Source organism: Petaurus breviceps, unplaced genomic scaffold, assembly GCF_028583685.1.
Source record: "Petaurus breviceps papuanus isolate PSGF00001 unplaced genomic scaffold, PetGlider_PUasm1.0 185, whole genome shotgun sequence".
Lineage (NCBI taxonomy): Eukaryota > Metazoa > Chordata > Mammalia > Diprotodontia > Petauridae > Petaurus > Petaurus breviceps.
In genome coordinates this window covers 28812227-28832145 of record NW_027185797.1, presented here as the reverse complement: position 1 = coordinate 28832145, position 19919 = coordinate 28812227, and the positions used below count along the sequence as shown (strand labels likewise).

Here is a 19919-nt window from a genome sequence, read left to right as displayed (position 1 = left end):
AACAATCTCCTATCCATCTATCTCCAGAATTCCCTCCCTTCTGCTTCCTTTAACCATCAACAAGCACCACATTTGTTCCTTTCCTTTTGACTTTTCTTCTTTCTGCTGGGCTCCTCTTTCCCCCTTTCTCTTCCTCTGACCACTTCCCTTCCTTTGTCTTTTCTCTTTTCAGGGTTAAGACTCACATGGATTGAATCAAGCTGTTGCCCTGAATTTCAATTTTGTGGGGTGTGTGGGGATGGGATAGGGGTGGGCAAAAGAAAAGGTTTGGGGTAGTCTAGCCGTGTCCTTAAAGGTAGGCTCCAGAATCCCAAAGAGGGCTTTGTGCACACACCAGCTCTGTCCCCTACCTGCAGCCTTCCACAAGTCATCCTAGGAAGTTTCTTCTGTCATTTTTTCCTCAACTTCTTTCTTCTCACACTTTCTTTTCCCCTGTTAAGATTTTCTGTTTCTGTTCTTTAATGACTTACTTGCAAAAACTAGTCATGGGTTATCAGCTGCATGTACAGAAACATAGTACATGCACAGATGTGTGCGTGCGTGTGTGTGTGTGTGTGTGTAATCTAAACACAGTTATTAAGTTTCTCCTATAAGTTCTGAATATCCCTATGCTCATGCAAATGTTTTCAAAGTTTAGCAATTGAAAGATATCTAACCCACTCTGCAATGTTTCCTAATAAAATTCTGTTATTTATATTTAGGGAGATATTTTCCTCTGTGACTGGGTAACTTCCACTGCTGTTAATACGAATTACTGGAGCATAAGAAGAAGCTATGCCCTTGGTCCTGAACTGCACCAGAGAACTTAGACCACCTGCTTAGTCAAAGGTAAATGCAATCAAAGAGAATTTAATATATTTTATTAGTTTAAGCAAAATCTCCTTTTTTATTAAAGCAATTTTCAATGAATAATACAGATGAAAACAATGGTTCTTATGTTGAAAAAAACTTTGGGTGCTTTGAGTTATACAGTGAGGAAGTGTCAAACCATTACCATTTTAATTAAAAACAATAGCCAGGAAGGTTCCTGCTTAGCATGAAAAGTCTGGCAAGTGCTTTCTGGAGACCAGGGATTTTACACCACACAGATTATGCCTTCTCCAGAGCATCGCGGGCTGTTAGGATGAAAGCCAAGGGATTTCTACACTCCACCCTACATTTTCCACTCCAGGCATTAATCTGGTCCTAGCATGAGACAATGCTGCAGCCGAGAAGGGAAAATGAATGAATGAATGGCTCATGTTGGGGGAGGAAAGGAGGAAAGCTCCCACTGATTCCTATTCTTTGGCCAATATGGTGCCTGCCTCCAAACTCCAAGTTTATAAGTTATTCATAATATAGGCTACAAAGCCATAATCACACGTAGCTACTCTCGAAAAGAAATCAGTATCTCACCATCGGGTAAACCTTCGATCACCTCCCAGACTCCTCTGCACATGTGAGTACTGGTCCTGTCACACATGCAAGTCAGGGCTGCAGGGTGACCCTGCTCCCTCCCCACCAATTCCCCAGGCTCCCTTCCACCCAGAGCATGGCAGAGATGGATGGATGGAGAGTCCCAGCTGGGAAAGTTATAGGAAGGGTGGTCCGATCCATAAGAGAGCAGTTTGATACCCCCTCTCCAGGAGCAATAGCAAAGTCTATTTGATTGGGGGAGAGGTCAATGAACCACACATTCCTTCATACCATAGACCTCCCTTCACTGACCATCAGCCACCTGGTACAGAAACCACACCCGGAAGACCCGAATCCAGAATAACCAAAATGAAAAAGGAAACCAAAGTACAGTCAAAAGATGTCGGGTGAGGGGCAGCCAGGTGGCTCAGCGAGTAAGAGCACCGGCTCCAGTGTCGGGATGACCTGGGGATCAAATCTGGACACAGATACTTAGCACCACACCCAGAAATAATTGGCCGTGTAACCTTGAGCAAGTTACTTAAACCCAATTGCTTTTAAAAAAAAAAGACGGGTGGGCAGAAATGGGCTCTGATGTCACCAGCACACAGGGAGTGGCAGAAATGATGTCATCTTGGACGCATAAAACAAGCAGATGTTTGACAAAGATGGACCATTGGAAGGGAAGCTCCTCGAGGGCAGGACTGTTCTTACCTTTCTTTACATTCCCATTACTCAGAAACAGTACAGATACATAGTGAGGACTTAAGAAATGTCTGTTGACTGACTCCCCTCATGTTATAGGAAGATCTCCGGTACGGTGGGTAGACTCTCTGTGGCCAGCTTATGAGAGGTCATGGGTAAGAAGAGCACAAAATTGGAAGGCCTTGAGAGGCTGAGAGCAGCATCAGAGAGAGAAAATCACCCCCCCTCCCCATGAAACCATGGCTCTATCCAGCATCACTGCCTCTCCCCCCAGTACTCCCTCCCCACTCTTCTCCTCCCCAAACCATGGCTCCATCAAGGTGAACTTGGAGCTTTCTACAAGCGAATGAAAACCCTGCAGTTAGAGGAGCCCCGACTCCCTGGCTCTGCAGGACCCTAAGAGGCCTAGCATTCCAGGACAGAGAGAATTCCATGGGCACTGCTTCCTCCACAGGTCATGAGCACCATCCTGGCAGTGCCTAACTAGGTCACAAGAAAGTGCTTGCATCACAGCGATGGCCGAACCCAGGACTGTTTTTAGCAAAGATCACAAGGCACCATTTTTACAGGGGCTGCCTACTTCATTTCCATGTCTGCTTCAGAGCCAACTGGAATATGGGGGGAGAAGCTGGTGCTTTCAGCTGGAATGGAGACAGGAGGGGGAAGGGACCTCAAGAAACATGGGACCAACCACAAGGGCACAAATCAGGTGACTCAATTTTCAAATAATTTGTGAAATTATATGTTTTTACTACTGTTTTCAAAACTTCAATAGAATTTAGACTAAGCTACGCAATGGCTTCTACATCAAATGATGTGTACAACTTGAAGCTGAGATCTTTCTTTTGTCCTCCGACATCAGCCCCAGAGCAGAGGCTCACATTTCAATGACAATCCGCGTCCCAAAATCTAAAAAAGGCTGTAAAGCAAAGAAAAAACCAAATTTCTGTTGGTTTCCATGATAAGACTGGAAATGGGCTCCTGTGAAAAAAATTTCAGTAGCAGGAAATGTTTCTCTTTTTGCCTTTTTTCTTTTTGGAGAGCAATCAGGGTTAAGTAACTTGCCCAAGGTTACACGGCTAGTTTTTTTTGTGTGTTAAGTGTCTGAGGCTGGATCCGAACCCAGGTCCTCCTGACTCCAGAGCCAGCACTTTACTCACTGTGCCATCTAGCCGCCCCAAGCAGGAAATATTTTTTAAAATATGTTTTCAGAAAGGTGAGGAAAATAGGAACAGAAATCCCATGGGCATGGAACTGGGCCATGGCCTGGCTTTCCGCTTCCTTCTTCTACCCTGATTTACATCTCTTCAGCACTTAGTGAAGATGCAGCTGCAACAGACACAGCTGGAAAGAAGAAACAAGGCCGTGGGTCAACACCTTCTCGCAGAGTTAGGGCAATGAATGTTTATTAAGCACCTACTGTGTACTAAATACTGTAGCACAAAGGGAAGGGACAGACTGTCAGTCTTGGAGTCAGGAAGCCCTGAACCCAAGCTCTGCCGAAGGGTCGAGAGCAAGTCTTTCCTCAACTGCTCATGCCCAGTATCCATTTTAGAGTGTAAAAGTTACAGGGCATTGCTGGAGGGAACTTCAACACTGGGAGTTCCCCATGGTTACGTAAAGACTGACACACACACCCCCTCTATCCCCACCCCAGCCAGGGCAACTTTTACTTTTAAAGTTAATGAACAACATAGTTATGAAGAATCAAAGCTGAGGTGCTTTATTGGTATCCATGAAAGGCCATTGTACTCCAAGGATGGCCCCCAGCAAGCTGGAAATACCCCCTGCATGGGACGTCTTTCAGCAAAGGGGGAGGGATCGCTTGCCTGGTGCCCTTCAACTCTAACTGTCCTATAATGACAGAGAACCACAGTCGAGCTTTTTTTCATTCTTAAGGCTACTTCTCACTAACATAGCTGCTTTCCATGTCCCAAATTCTACACATTCCACCCTGACCAGACAAGACTAGTCTAATGCCTAGGATCACTTCCCTCATCTCTGACTCTCCCCCAGTGCCCATCACGGCCATGCTCAGGGCAGGGCCTTTCTTCATCTGCAGAATGACAGGGCTGACTAGGGGATCTCCAGGGGCTCCTCTACCATTAAAACTGTCCTTACACATCTCCATGTCGGGACAAGTATTTGCTGAATTAATTTAATAACTAAGCCATTGAACAAATTTCTCCTTTGCTTTTGCTAGCTGCATATAAGGCATGCTTCCATGTAAGTGAAAAATGAGAGGAAGGTGCTTATAAACCCCTTTCCTCAGGTGTAGAAAAGAAGAAAAGATGTCGATGGTAGATTAACATTCATATAGGGCTTTTTATAGCATCAGTTCTGAATTGGACTCTAAATGAACCAAGCATTCATATCCACATTCACAGGAGGAAAAACAGGAGACTTTGCAGCCGACATTCTGCCCTTGCTAAAGTCGAAACAATTGGATCTTGGGAATGCCAAGGAAAAGGAAGTCACAGAGATAAAGGAAGAAGGAAATGAAGGGATGGATGTGGGTTTCCTAAGGTGATAAAATATGTGCTGTATGTTTTTTACTTAAGAGCCCCAAATGGCTATGAATAATAAATACAGGCAATATTTATTGGGATGGAGGTAAGTGCATTATTTACCCTGGAGACTGGAACTCCTCTTTCTCAGCCATTACAACCTGATGGGTCAATATGTATTGGGGCCCACACAATAAGGCCGAAAACACGGAAGAACTGTGTATCTGTCAGAGAATAACAAAGTGCCATTTAACCTGGCACGTGGTATCAGCTCCTTCCCAGCCATGAGAAGCCATGTAAATCTTACTTAGCTGGGGATGAAGGTTTTCCTCCTTTCAAAGGTGAGGCCAATCTCGCATGTATACAGGGCAAGAACGTTTGTTCAGAACTCGCTGTCTGAAGAAATGCTGTGGAACATTTATTTCCAGAAAGGCAGAGCTAAAGAGGTCAGGATTCTATGAGTTACGTTTGACCTCATGAAAGGAAATGAGCATCTAAGGAAAAAAAAAAAAGGATGGGAACAAAATTAAAGATCACGCAGAGAGGGAATTGGAAAACTACCTAATGGCTGATAAAAGTCTTTGAAAGGAGAGGAATTAGCTAAAAATACTGAAGAAAACAACCTACGAGCTAAAAACTACTAGAATATAAGATCTCCCTGGAAACAGGAGATGTTGCGTATTGACAGTTGTGAAAGCGGGATTTAGCATAAAGAAAGACACACCCAACCCTCCCTTAGCCCCATGAAAATGAATCTCAGAAAAGAGAGAATGAAACGGAGCCCAACGAAAATGGCAAAAACATGAACTGGCCGGGGAATTTCTAGTAACCAACTAGCATTCTTGTCAGAGAAGCACAGGGCCAGAAACGTAAGGGATACTACTGGAATTTCACTAGGATTTCTTTATGGCACACAGAAAACTGCTAAATGTCCTTCAAAATAAATGGACACGTAGAAACACCTTCTGTACTATTAACACCCCGTGGGCTGCTCTGTTGCCCTGTCCTTCAGGCCTTGGCTACAGCACTGAGTTATTCCATGCCACTCACAGAAGTGTCTTGGTCTTCCTCTCAGATAGTCTGTCACTAACCCAGGGAGGTCTAACTTCCTCCCTAGGTTCCTGGGGCTGTTGGTAGTAGACAGAGCTCTGAGGGTTCCTTGGAGCTGCTCAGGTGATGCTGGGTAACCGTCACCTACTAAACCACCCACAGGCCCCTTGAATAAAAACAAACAAATGAAAAACCAAGAGAGGGGAGAAGGGAGAGCTTGGGGGAGGACTAAAATATAATCTTTGTCATTGGTGTCTAGTCACCAGGCATGGTTAACAATGAATGATCGGTGGATTCAATACTGACTGATCCTTATACAAGCATCACTGAAGAAGCGATTCAATACTGACTGATCCTTATACAAGCATCCCTGAAGAAGCGATTCAATACTGACTGATCCTTATACAAGCATCACTGAAGAAGCGACTACCGGCCACAGCCCGCATTTCTCAACGGTTTCTGACTATTACTGGCATTTTCTCCCTCAGGATAAGAGCTGGGTAAAGACACCTCAAAGACTCAAAAACACATTCTCAAAAACAGGATGCACAACACCTCTGGAATTTCATGGCAAACACTTAGAAGCTTGAAAATAAAATCTGACCTAGCATTAACTGAAGGTTCTGGAAGCAAAAAATATTTTCCTTGAGTTTTGGGGGGGTTGTTTTATTTTTGCAATGTTTCCTTTTCAGAAAAATGAGGGAGCTTTCTAATCTTGGCTCAGCACTGTGCAGACTGGGAAACAGAATATTTTTATTTTCACTATAGTATTAACGGGCTGTTTCTATTCTCTAGTTTAATCCAGGGTCTCAAAAGTAGCAAAAAGTAGAATATTAGATATTTTTTCTGAGGGGGGGAAGGCAGGGCAATTCGGGCTAAGTGACTTGCCCAAGGTCACACAGCTAGTAAGTGCGTTAAGTGTCGGATTTGAATTCAGGTCCTCCTGACATCAGGGCCGGTGCTCTATTTACTGAGCCACCTAGCCGCCCCTAGATTATTTCTTAAAGTGCAGCAAATTATATTCCATTTTTATTGGTGGTGGTTAGAATTATTGGCCTGGAGTAAAGGAGACCTGAGTTCAAATCTGACCCCAGATACTTCCTAGCTATGTGATCCTGAGCAGGTCACTTAACCTCTGTTTGCCTCAGTTTCCTCATCTGTTAAATGGGGATAATAGTACCAGCTCCCTCTGGGGTTGCTGGAAGGATCAAATGAGAGAATATTTGTAAAATGGTTATCCTAAGTGCCTAGGACACAGGAGATGTTATACAAATGCTTACTCCTTTCCCCTCCCTTTCCAATTCAAGTATTTAGAAGTAAATTCACTAAGTGATTTCGTAATCATTCTAAAAAATTTGAGCTATAATACACCAAACATGATCATTTTAGAAACAAACCAATCTCTACATATGTTAATGCTACTAAGCTTAAAAAATGATATATCCACAAAACGTAACAAAATAGCAATTCCATTATTCACTTTTTTGCTGAACAATGTAAAATCTATTTCTCCTCCCCTTCCTCACCCTGTGACCCAAAAATTCCAAGAATTTTACACTCTACTAGTGAAAAAATATACGTATGAATGTATGTTTGTGTGTGTAGCCCTGCTGGTGGAAGGACAATTCCAAATTTCCCGACAGGATTCAAAATCACACAAATCAGCAAATGTTCAGGTTTTTACTAAGGGCCAAGAACTTGACAGTATAGAAGACTGGTAAGAAAAAGCCCTAGCCCATAGAATGCAATTTGTGCCAAAACCTTTAGCTTATTTATAAATAGCACTTTAAAATGAAAAAAACGAAAAAACAAAGCAAAACCAAAACTAAATTCAGCTAACCAAGCACATAATAAATGAACTGATTCCATCTGGTCATAATGCATCACAATTCAACAATCATGAGTACCTTTGTCACTTCCATAATAATAGAAAACTGTTTTGCTAAGAGCGCACCAACGCTTCTGCCATTCAAACCCCAGGAAGCTGTGATCTGAAAGAAAGACGAAAGGAAATATTTTCAGACAAGATAAACTATTTGTATTTACTGCCAATCAGCTCTCAATTTCTTCATAAGTAAAAATTATTTTGGAGGTCCCTTCCATCTCTAAAATTCTATCACCTTTGACCTAATGCATACCTTTTATCTGAAAATTCTATGAAATAAAAATAGAATTAGGAAAATCAAAAAGAAAGAGGAGAACAGTCAGTCAATGCTAGGAGAATAAAAGCCCTCCTACCTCCCACCAGTTTGAGGGTAGAAAGGGAGGAAACGTGGCCAAACAAAGGCCTGACTCTGTGACGTCAGACAAATAACTCAACTGCTCTAGAACTCAATGTCCTCTTCCACTGGGCTAGATGGCTCTAAGGTCTTCTCTGACAGCTGGTGCTGGACAATCAAATGCCTTATGGGTGCCAGACATTGTCATAAATACTGGGTGCATAAAAAGAAAGTCAAGAACAGGCTCTGCCCTCAAGGAGCTTACATTCTAACGAAGAAGACAACATGGACAGAAACAGGGCCATACAGGATACGTGTGGAGTAGATGGAAGGTGATATAAAGATAAAAGCTATTAATAATTTTTTTTAATTACCAAAAAAAGATTGGGCAGAGGAACCGGTGCACAAGACACCAGTAAGGAGACAGCCCAGTCAAGGCCAGCCTGGAAGCTCCCCTAGCCTCCCTACAATGTAACAAGAGGGAGGCCTTGGTATGCTCATCCCAAGGAAACGGCCCCTCTGCACCTTCCTGGCAGACTAGGGCCAAGAGTCTCACAATGAGAAGGAGCAATGGCATCCTGTGGGTCTCATAGGGTTGGGGAGGGACTGACATTGTCTGAATAATGACAGTTTTGGTAAAACCAAGTTAAGGGTTTTTCAGGCCATTAATATCCTCCCTATCTTGAGTCCCTATGTGTCACTGGGGACGTGGCCTCCCTGGGGGCACTTGGCCCAGTTTGGCTGCTCTGCCATTTCTGCACCCTTTGGTGCCATTTCTACAACAAAAAGTGCTCATGCAATAAGTGCCTCCTACGTCCAGGGCTGAGGCAGTGAGTCAGCGCAGGGGACAGACCAGCGGGTCTGGAGTCAGGAAGACCTGAGGTCCAGGTCTTCGGCCTTAGATGCTTCCTAGCTGTGTGAGCCCGGGCAAGTCACTTCACCCCATTTGCCTTAGTTTCCTCATTTGTAAAATGAGCTGGAGAAGGAAATGGCAAAACACTCCATGATCTCTGCCGTAAAAACCCCCAAATGGAGTTACAAAGTTCAGACATGGCTGAAATGACTGAACAACAATGTCCAAGGTGCTGGGTCAGTGCTGGAAAAATGGAGCTACAAGCAATAGGTAGAAGTTGGAAGGAGGTGCACTGTGTCCAAGGGAGTGTGCTGCCCACTGGACCTCCGGGCCCCTGCTGGGAGTCTTCAAGGAGAAGCTTCGGGAGCCCCTATCAGGAGGCTGTCTAGGGAGAGGAGGCCTGGGCAGGACTGATGTGCCTCAATGGCCTCTGGGGTCCCTGCCAGGTCTGAGGGACTGCAACTTCTCCCCTCCTAAGAGCTAAGAAAGTAAAGCAGATTCTGACAGAAAGGGCCAAAAGAGGCCAGTTCAGAGGCAGACAATAAGAGGAGACATTCCATTTTTCATTTCCACCATTATCATAATAATCCTTCCATTTTTCATTTTCCCATTCTAAATGGGTATTAAAAGAATGAGACCTTCTGGCTAACACCAATTATCAGTGCCAGAGGAGAACATTGCACCAGACACATATGATGGCGAGCAATCTCCTCCATTTGACACAGACCATGGCCGCCATGATACAATGAGTATCGGGTGAGGTCATTAGTGCCCACTGTGTGCCAAGCACTGGATGAAGAGCTGCGGTGCAGGCAGAACATGGGCCAGAACCACTTCATCTAATGTGCCCCCGTGGCAGTAAACAACTGCTAACCCACTCACAAAGATCGAAAACTAAAAAGGCATTTGACTGTGGCTATTCAAAAGAACGACTGAAGGGTGAGCTTATGGGCTTGACTATGTCCCCCCAAGTCTTTGCTCATTCACCCAGGAGAACATCAGTCCATAAGGAGTCAGAGAAGAGGACCACATTCTTCCCAGTGGTCTCTCCTGGAGCCTCAGACTTTACCTTTTCTCCGTTTCTCAAGGTAGCCAGACTTCAGAACAAATGGAAGGTCCTGTGCTGCAATTGGTGGGAACTGGTTTCCTAAAAGAGGGAAAAAAATAAACATTTAGGTAATCAACTTAAACCCACATGCCCAGCCCAATTCTATGTAATGTCATTTTAATGACCAAACTTGGAAATAGCCAAGGCTGCTTCATTCCTCCTGCATCCTGGCTCCTCCAGCCTCAGTAACAAAACTTATCTGTGCTCATCTGCTAGAAAAATGTGCTAGAAACAACAGTGAGATTGGAAAGTAATGTGATGCTAGACAAAAAAAATTCTCTTTGATTTTATACTCTCGAAGCAGAAGATTGCAGCCTGACTTTTGCTAAAAGACATTGTTTTTGAAGTAAAGAACAATCAACAAGTTCCGGAAAACGGAGCCAGGAACTATAAACAAAACCCCCCATTTTCCTTGTTTGTACCTGTACCTGTCTGCAATTCTCTGTGTTTCACAGGGTAGAAAAAAGGTGCTAAAATAAACAGAGGTGAACATGTACCAGGACCACACACTATCTTTGAGAAAATAACCCCAAGTCACCTAACACAGTGACCTCATGGGGAAAATCACAAAAAAGTAACTTGAAGGCAATAACCCATTACTGAGCCAGAAGGCATTCTCGAATAGATGCCTGTGTACACTCTGGCCACCAACTTGTTACAGCAAAAGAACCAAAATTATCACAGAGTTTAATGAAAAAAAAAAAGGACAATATGGCATGCAGTTAAAAATAACTTCAACCTATTTTAAATGACAGACATTAAAAATGGGAAGAGGACAGAAAAATAACATTGAGTTGCTTATAAAAATTCCACTCAGAATTATGATCGGGAGTCAAGATGGTGCAGCTCCAGCTCCCACCCCCTCCAATTCATGTAAAAGGTGACTCTGAATGAACTTTGGAGCTACAGAACCCACAAAATGACACAGAGAAGCTAACCTCCCACTGAGGACAGCCCAGCAGGCCAGAAGCAAGAGGCCAGTACAGCGCTCTGGGAGCCAACCCCCCCACACCCCAGCCAAAGGTCTTAGCCCCAGGGTGGCATGACCAGCCGCTGGCTGGAGGGACTTCAGATCACCAGCAGCTGTGGTGGTTTCCAGAATTATCAACATATAGATGCTAAGGACAAAGTGAGAGGTCAGTGCAGTGTGGGCTTTGGGATCCAGTAGTTGGGAGTGCGTCAGCTTTTGCCCCCAGGGCAAGAAGTGGCTGAGGCGCTGTGGCCATGTAGCCACAGCCACATGGCTGCTTCAGCTCCTGGTCTGCAGATTGTAGGGGAACCAAGCGATCAGTCTGAAGGGTAACTGCTCTTGATTTAACCTGCTTGGATCTGGACTGCTGTCTAGGGTGGAGGTCTGACCAGCTTGCCAGAGCGTGTGAAGGCTTCAGAGAGGGCACCCAACTAATATCTTCAGTAGCTGAGAAAACCCCGGCATTTGGGACGAAGCTCCCCTGTCTGGAGGCAGAGTCCTACTGTGGCAAAAAGCCCAAAAGTCAAGTAATTGAGTGGCAATAAGAGCAGGCAAAGGAAGCAAACCAAGCACAGCAATCCAACTTTACATTCCTATTTTGGGGACAAAAAGGATAGAAGCATGGAACAGGAGGAAGACAGAGAAGTCAGAACTCCTGCACCAAAAGCTTCCAAGAAAAATACAAGCTAGTTATAGGCCACAGAGGACCTTAAGAAGGATTTTGAAAACCAAATAAGAGAAGTGGAGGAAAAATTGGGAATAGAAATGAGAACGATGCAAGAAAATTATGAAATGAGAGTCAACAACCTGACTGAAGAAAATAACATCTTAAAAAATAGACTAATTCAAATGCCAAAAGAGCCTCAAAAAGGCAATGAGGAGAAGAATGCCTTAAAAAGCCAAATTTGCCAGATGGAAAAAGAATCTCAAAAGCCACTGAAGAGAATCATTCCTTCAGAATTAGAATGGAGCAAATGGAAGCTAGTGACTTTATGAGAAATCAAGATACTTTTATTAAGCAGATCCAAACAAATGAAAAAAAATAGAAGGCAATGTGAAATATCTCATTGGGAAAACCATGACCTGGAAAATAGATTCAGGAGAGATAATTTTAAAATTATTGGACTACCTGAAAGCCATGACCAAAAAAAAAAGAAACTAGAAATCATGCTTCAAGAAATTCTCCAGGAAAATTGCCCTGATGTTTTAGAACCAGAGGGCAAAATAGAGGTTGAAAGAATCCACCAATCACCTCCTGAAAAAGATCCCAAAAAGAAAACTCCTAGGAATTTTATACCCAGGTTCTGGAATTCCCAGATCAAGGAGAAAATACTACAAGTAGCCAAGAAGAAACAATTTGAATATTGTGGAAAACAATCAGAATAACCCAGGATCTGGCAGCCTCTACAATGAGGGGTTGAAGGGCTTGGAATATGATATTCTGGAGGGCAAAGGAGCTGGGATGAAAACCAAGAATCACCTACCCAGCAAAACTGAGTATCATGTTTCAGGGGAAAATATGGTCATTCAGTGAAATAGAAGACTTTCAAGTATTCTTGATGAAAAAAACCAGAGTTGAATAGAAAATTTGACATTCAGATACAAGAAGCAAGAGAAGCATGAGAAGGTAAACAGGGAAAAGAAATCATAAGGAACTTACCAAAGTTGAACTATTAACATTCCTACATGGAAAGACAATAATTGTAACTTACGAAACTTTTCTCAGCATGAGAATTGAAGGGAATAGAAATGTGTGTGTATACATACATATATAAGTCTATATAGGAGGGTATATGGGTATATGAATACATATGTGAATGTGTGTATCTATGTGTACAAAAGAGGGCACAGGACCAATTTAATGGGAAAGGATGATACTTAAAAGGTGAAATTAAGAGGTGAGAGAGGAATATAATGAGAGATGGGGAGAGACAGAATGGGGTAAACTATCTCATATAGAAGAGGCAAGGGAAAATGGTTACAATGGAGGGGAAGAATAGGAAGGCAAAAGGGAATGGGTCAACCTTATTTCCATTGAATTTGGCTTGAGGAGGGAATGAAATACACACTAAATAGGGTATCTCACCCTACAGGAGAGTAGGGGAGGAAGGGGACGAGAGGGGGGGATGATGGAAGGGAGGGCAGGCTGGGGGGGAGGGAAGTTGGAAGCACCAACTTTTGAAAAGGGGTGGGATCAAAGTAGAGAATAGAACAAGTGGAAGGTGGGATAGGAGGGAGGGAAATATAGTCGGTCTTTTACAATATATCTACTGTGTTATTGTTTTGCATTAGCCACATGTACACACATGTACAACCTATACTGAACTGCTTATCTTCCCAGTAAGGGTGGGTGACAAGGGAGGAAGGGAATGAATCTGGAATTTAAAGTTTTAAAATCAAATACTCAAATATATATACTATTATTAATACTATTTTACATGTAATTGGGAAATAAGATATACAGGCACTGGGGCATAGAGATCCACTGGAAAAGTTGAAAGGGGTATAGGAGAAAATATGGGAGAGAGCAGATTGGAGGACGGGATATCCTGTGGGACTGCTATTTTGGGGCGGTGGGTAGGGGAAAAATGGGGAGAAAATTTGTAACCCAAAATCTTGCAGAAATGAATGATGTAAACTAGAAGTTAATAAAGCATTTGATTAAAAAAAAGAATTATGATCTCTATAGATTGATTCCCATAAATGAGGAAAGTTAAAGATCTAAAAATCACTTTTGCTGGCAATGATTTAAATTGTTTGGAAAGATCCAGCAGTTGAAAGCACCACTGGTTTCACACAAATTCTTGCGCAAAATCTTAGAGAAGGATGGTGGAAGATGATAAGCAGTATCACCTCATAGAACAAAGAATCAGAGAAAGTTAAAAAAAAGAAAGTAATTCAAAGAAAGCTTGGACACCTAAGGAAGGTCATCACAATGGCTTTTAGGAACGGAAGAGGACCACAAATAACCAGAGAAGTGAGAGAAAAGATGTGCAAGCATTATACAGAGGGAAGCCTTTCTAACTATCAGACCTATCTCACAGCACAATGGGCTGCGGTGTGTGTTTGTGTGTGTGTGCGTGTGTGTGTGTAGGACCTCAAGCAAAGGCTGGATGACCATTGGTCACGAATACTGTAGAGGGGATTCTGTTTCAAGCATGGGCTGGACCACATGACCAATACACTCCCTTTCAACTCAGAAATTCCATAAAAGCCTTCAATTTAAGTTAAAAAAGAAACCCACAAGTATAAGACTGTAGGAGTCACACAGAGGCATGGGAACATGGGAAAACAAGACTGCCTGGGGATCCTACCCTGTGTCCATCTCTGTCTTAGGTGCTGAAAGGACACAGAGGTGCATCACACAGTGCTCCTGCCTTTAATAGCTGGCAGTCAGCCTGGAGAGGCTGCCTCATAAGTACAGGCTCCTCATAAACTCTAAGGTTTCGCCATTTACTAATTGCTCTGGAATATTTTATATTAAAAGCTTAAAACTGCACTCAGTCAGTAAACATTTATTAAGCTCCTACTAAGCTCTAGGCACTGTGCTCAGTGCAAAGGCTATAGAGAAAGACAACAGACAGTCTCAGTTTCTGAGAGGCTCATGGGTCAGCAGAGAAGACAGCATGGGAACGACCATGTGCAAAACAAGCTACACACAGGACGAATGAGAAGTAATGGAGAGAGAAGGCGCTAGAATTGGGAGGACAGGGAAGGGCTTCCTGTAGGAGGCAGAACTCTGACTGAGGCCTGAAGGAAGCCAGGGAAGTCAGGAGGCAGAGGGGAGGAGGAGGGAGAGCATCCCAAGCACCAGTGAAGGCCAGAGAGAAGGCCTGGAGTCTGCAGAGGGAGGTCCTGAGTTCAGAATGCAGCCAATACAACTGAACCTACTTAAAAATTTAAGACAATATAAATGACACTTCCTCTCGGTCACGTCCAGCGGATGGTGAGAGGCCATCCACAATGAGACCACAGGAAAGACTGGGAAGCCGGACTGATTCCTACCAGAAGTTCTTGGAGCACATCTTGTTTTCTGACAACACATTAATTTCCACATCCACTAATTTTTTTTAAAGTCCTCGATAGAGCACTTACTTTGGCATGGTAAATTATCAAGTGGTTAAAATTAAGAAAAATAGTATTCTTAGAATGGTTAAGTTGACCAGATGCTTAAGATATTAATTACTAATAAAGCTTTATTAAAAATTCTCTAAGTAATCAAATGTCTAAGTACTTAGATAAAAGAGTCAAATGAGTCATGATATTTTTCATGAAACCTCACATTACAAAACCCTGGACCATCTACTCTCAACCATACTTTACACTTTCCCATTCCCATATTTCAAACCAGTGAGCATTTATTAAGTACTTACTATTTGCCAAACACAGTGCAAATCACTAACATGTCAAGAAAGCATCTTTTAAAAAGCATAATTAGAAGTGCCACCATCAATCTCAGTATCATTTGGAAAACATTATATGTTTATTAACTGCAATATAAATCAGGCCATTTCCTGTCCTTGTTTGTTGAATGAATGAATGAAAGCAGTATTCATAACTACCTGCCAAATAGCAAATATATGATTCTTTGAGTAATATAATAATAAATACTGTTATTACTCATAATGATGAACATTATTATTCATAAGCACTGCTAAACATTTTAAAATCTAGAATTTATGTTATTTTCTACCAGGTCTAATGGAAATCAATTTTGGGTTAGCAAAAATGTCTTTTAAGAGATTGTGAATGCACCATCACTCATCATCACCTGTGGAACATGGCTCTGCAGAACTGTTTTCAGGGAAAGTACTTTGAAGGGAGAGGATTTCAGTGTTTGACAGAATATCTCTGTGGTATTAAAATGTACTGGCAGAGCATTTAATGCTGGAGTATTAAAATCTTTTAAAAATAAAGGATGTTTTTTAAAAGGCCATGAAGTTTAAAAATCAGAAACCCTACAAAAAGTCTTAATGAACATTGGGACACATCAGTAACTGAAAAATGGACATTACTGTGGTGGAAGCAGGGGACAGAAGTGGGAAGTCACAGCTATAGTTAAAGATCAATTCATTAACTTCTCCTTCAACTACTAGTTTGTATTTCTCTGAGTACGAAGGAAAACTAGCTCACTTTAGAATATTTTCAAATATGCTTTCTATAAACTATGATTTTGTTTACTATGAGTTTATTCTTTTTATTAGCAAACACTTCTGAATGATTTATTATCAACAGCATAAATAAAAACCAATCTGAAATGGGAATCCTTACAGGATTATGAAACCTCCTATACTTTATCTATGACATGATATCGTCAAGGATGCTTCTTTCAGTTCACACTACAGGAAAATAAGATGCAAACACAATTGTCATTTTGTTTCCAACTCCCAAGTGAACCTTGTTACTAAGGGGGAAGTTAAAATAAAGGAACAATATAACAAGAACTGGACATTAAATAATTTGAGGAGCCTAACTTAAACCAACAAAGGCAGAGAAATTCAGGATTATGGGCAATTCTGCCCGTAACACTCGCTGCTGCGCCCAGTTACTGAAACAAGTATATTCCTAAGTATCCCTCACCCTACAATATTGGCTACTCGTGTCAGTTAACAGAGTTACGAGTAAGCAAACTACTAAAGCTCTTTTTGTGGAGGCCAAGAATTAGAAATTGATGCCCATCGATGGGAGAATGACTGAACAAGTTTTGGTATATTAACGTAATGAAATATTATTGTTCCATAAGAAATGATGAGCAGGAGGACTTCAGGAATACCTGGAAAGACTTACATGAACTGATGATGAGTGAAGTGAGCAGAACCAGGAGAACATTGGATACAGCAACAGTCACATTGTATGATGACTGAAGATGACTCTTCTCAGAAATGCAAGGATCTTCAGGGCGGCCAGGTGGCACAGTGAGTAAGAACGCCAGCCCTGGAGTCAGGAGACCCGGGATCAGTTCCGGCCTAAGATACTTAACACCCACACAAAAAAACTGGCCGTGTAACCTTGATAAAGTTACTTAACCCCAATTACTTTAGAAAACAAAAAAAATGCAAGGATCTAAGACATCTCCAAAAGACTCATAATGGAAAATGCTATCCACATCCAGAAAAAGAACTACGGAGTCTGAATGGAGATCAAAGCATAATTTTCTCTCTTTTTTCTTCTTTCTCATGATTTTTCCCTTTGGTTCTAAACCTTCTTTAAAACATGACTAATGTGGAAATATGTTTAATATGATTGTACGTATATAACCTATATCAGATCACCCACTGTTCTGGGGAAGGGGAAGCAGAAGGAGGGGGAGAAAATTTAGAATTCAAAATCTTATAGACGTGAATGTTGAAAACTAAAAACAAATTAATAAAATTAAAAAAAAAACCTGGTATGCCTAGAATAGGATACAATATTTCAGCTATCATCTGACCAAACCAAAATTCTAAGCAACTATTACCTCATTATTCCTTGATTAAAAATGCCCTTCTTAATGCAAAAAAAGAGGCTAAATTGCTAAGCATTTCCCCTTTTCTGTCATTCAAAATAGTTTTCCTCATTCAAAGAATTGAAGGAAGTACTAGGTCTCTCCATGAAAAAGCAATACCCACCTTCCCCTCTAATCTCATGGCTTTTAATATAGGCATGTATTGCACACTCACAAATTAGGAAGCAAAGAACAAAGGGATTAAAGTGGATGCCCATCACTAGGGAAGAGCTATAAACTGTGTGAGGTAAATGTAATGGAATATGACTGTATCATAAGAAACAATCCATGTGAAAAATACAAAAAAGCACTGAAAAACATAGATTGGTGCAGAGAAGTAAGAGAACAAGAAAAGTCAAGTCAACAATGACTTAGATTAAGCTCCTGCTATGGGCCAGGCACTGCGCTAAATGCTGGAGATACACAGGGATGAGTGGTTGATTTAGGAACTCAACAGGGATGGTGAGCAAAGCCATGGGGAAGCTGACTGACATAACGTTTCTTTTTAAAAATTTTTAAAACATTTTTATTCAGAGTTTTGAGTTTCAAATTCTATCCCTCCCTCCCTTTCCCCTTCCTCACACACTAAGCAATCAGATATAGGTTATACATGTGCAATTATGTAAAACATCTCTAGATTAGTCATTTTGTACAAGAAGCTTTAAAAAAAGGAAAAAATGTAAGAAAAGTGAAAAATACGCTTCAGTCCGTATTCAGTCAATATCAGTTCTTTCTCTGGATTCAGGTTCAGGGAGGACTTGTTGTCATTTCTTATAGCACAATAATATTCCATTCTAATTATATACCACAGCTTATCTAGCCATTCCCCAATCAATGGGCATCCCTTTGATTTCCAATTTTTTCCCACTACAAAAAGAGCTGCTATAAATATTTTTGTACAAAGAGGTCCTTTCTCCCATTTTTGGATGTCTTTGGGATACAGACCTAGCAGTGGTATTGATGGACCAAAGGGTATACAGTCTTATAGCCCTTTGGGCATAGTTCCAAATTGTTCTCCAGAATGGCTGAATCAGTTCACAATTCCACCAATAGTGTATTAGTGTCCCAGTTTTCCCCACATTCCCCCCAACATTCAATATTTTCCTTTTTTTTTTTGGTTATATGAGCCACTCTGATAGGTGTGAGGTGATACTTCAGAATTGTTTTAATTTGCATTTCTCTGATCAGTAGTGATTTAGAGCATTTTTTCATATGACCATAGATAGCTCTGATTTTTTTATCTGAAAACTGCCTGCTCATATCCTTTGACCATTTATCAAGTGGGGAATGACTTGCATTTTTATAAATTTGACTCAGTTCTCTATAATGTGAGAAATGAGGCCTTTATCAGAGATACTTGTTGCCAAAAATTTCCCCTGGCTTTTGTTTTCCTTATAATTTTGGCTGCATTTGTTTTGTTTGTGCAAAAACTTTTAATTTTAAGTAGTCAAAATCATTTATTTTACATTTTGTAATGCTCTTTTTTATCTTCTTTGTTCCTAAATTCTTCCCTTATCCATAAATCTGACTAAATTATTCCATGCTCTCTTAATGTGCTCATGATATCATCTTTTATGTGTAAATCATGTAGCCATTTTGACCTCATCCTGGTATATGGTGTGGGATGTTGGTCCATACCTAGTTTCTGTCAAACTGGAAAACGGTATGGCAGAAACGAGGTATGGACCGACATCTCCCTCCATATACCAGGACACAACTTTTCAAGTAGTAATACCAGTGATTAGACAATGGTTTGAGAGAAGAGGTGGAGAGGGGAGAGGCATCGTGCACTTGGTAACAACAAGCTGAAGAAGATGACCACATGGATGAATTATGTGATGTGTGGGTGGGGTCAGCTGGATATAAGGGGCCATCTGTAAGCTGACACATACAAAGAATCACCAGGGAGACAGATCCACAGATACATATACAGGCATATTTGCTAAAATAAAAGTTGCACTGCCAACATCAGCTCTTAGCAACTTTATGAGAACTTTCTTTAAACTCCCAAATAAATATCAACCAGTAGCCTAGGACACACACAATCTTGTTCCCACATGTCTCATAAAATTTTACCAGAAAACCATTCAGACCAGCATACAAAAATACCAAAATATAAGCCTTATTTTATAGTACTTGTTCATAGGATTTATTAAAAACAGTCCATTTTTTAAAGAAAATGATATAAAATTAGAAGCACATGAACAAGTATATAGAAGATAAATATTCTACTTCTAGGTTAGGTAAGGCCTTTTGAGCAGAATGAAAAGAAAGAGTTGCCAGAGTGGTTTGGAGGCCTTAGGAATGGTAAAGAAGACCAGATGTTGAATTTTGGAAGGAGATATTTGAGAGGATGAAGAAGGGCCAAGCTAAATGAGGTGAAAGGTTTGATCTGAATGACCTGAGGAAGAGGTGGAGAAGGAAAAGAGCAAGATGGAGGCCACAATAAGAAGCTGATGAAAGGAAGCAGAACTTTACTGGAAGGGAGGAAGAGAAATGGAAGGCAAAGAGAAGCCAGGAGAAGAAGGCAAACATAAGGAACACATGAAGACAAGAGGTTGGCGAGAGAAGGGAACTAAGATGAAGTAGGCTGCTCTAGTAGCTGAAGACATATGAGAAAGGCAGATC

The 19919-nt window shown here is 41.5% G+C and overlaps 1 protein-coding gene across 4 annotated transcripts in view; it reads right to left on the bottom strand.

Moving 5' to 3' along the window:
• Positions 1–19919, bottom strand: part of SKAP2 (src kinase associated phosphoprotein 2) — a 222496-nt gene that overhangs the window by 66571 nt on the left and 136006 nt on the right. For all 4 annotated transcript variants that reach the window (XM_069088674.1, XM_069088673.1, XM_069088675.1 and 1 more), the window contains 2 exons: positions 9799–9876; positions 7565–7648 (listed from right to left, as the gene is read on the bottom strand). In XM_069088674.1, coding sequence (XP_068944775.1) covers positions 7565–7648; positions 9799–9876 — 162 coding nt within the window. The remainder of the gene's footprint in view (positions 1–7564; positions 7649–9798; positions 9877–19919) is intronic.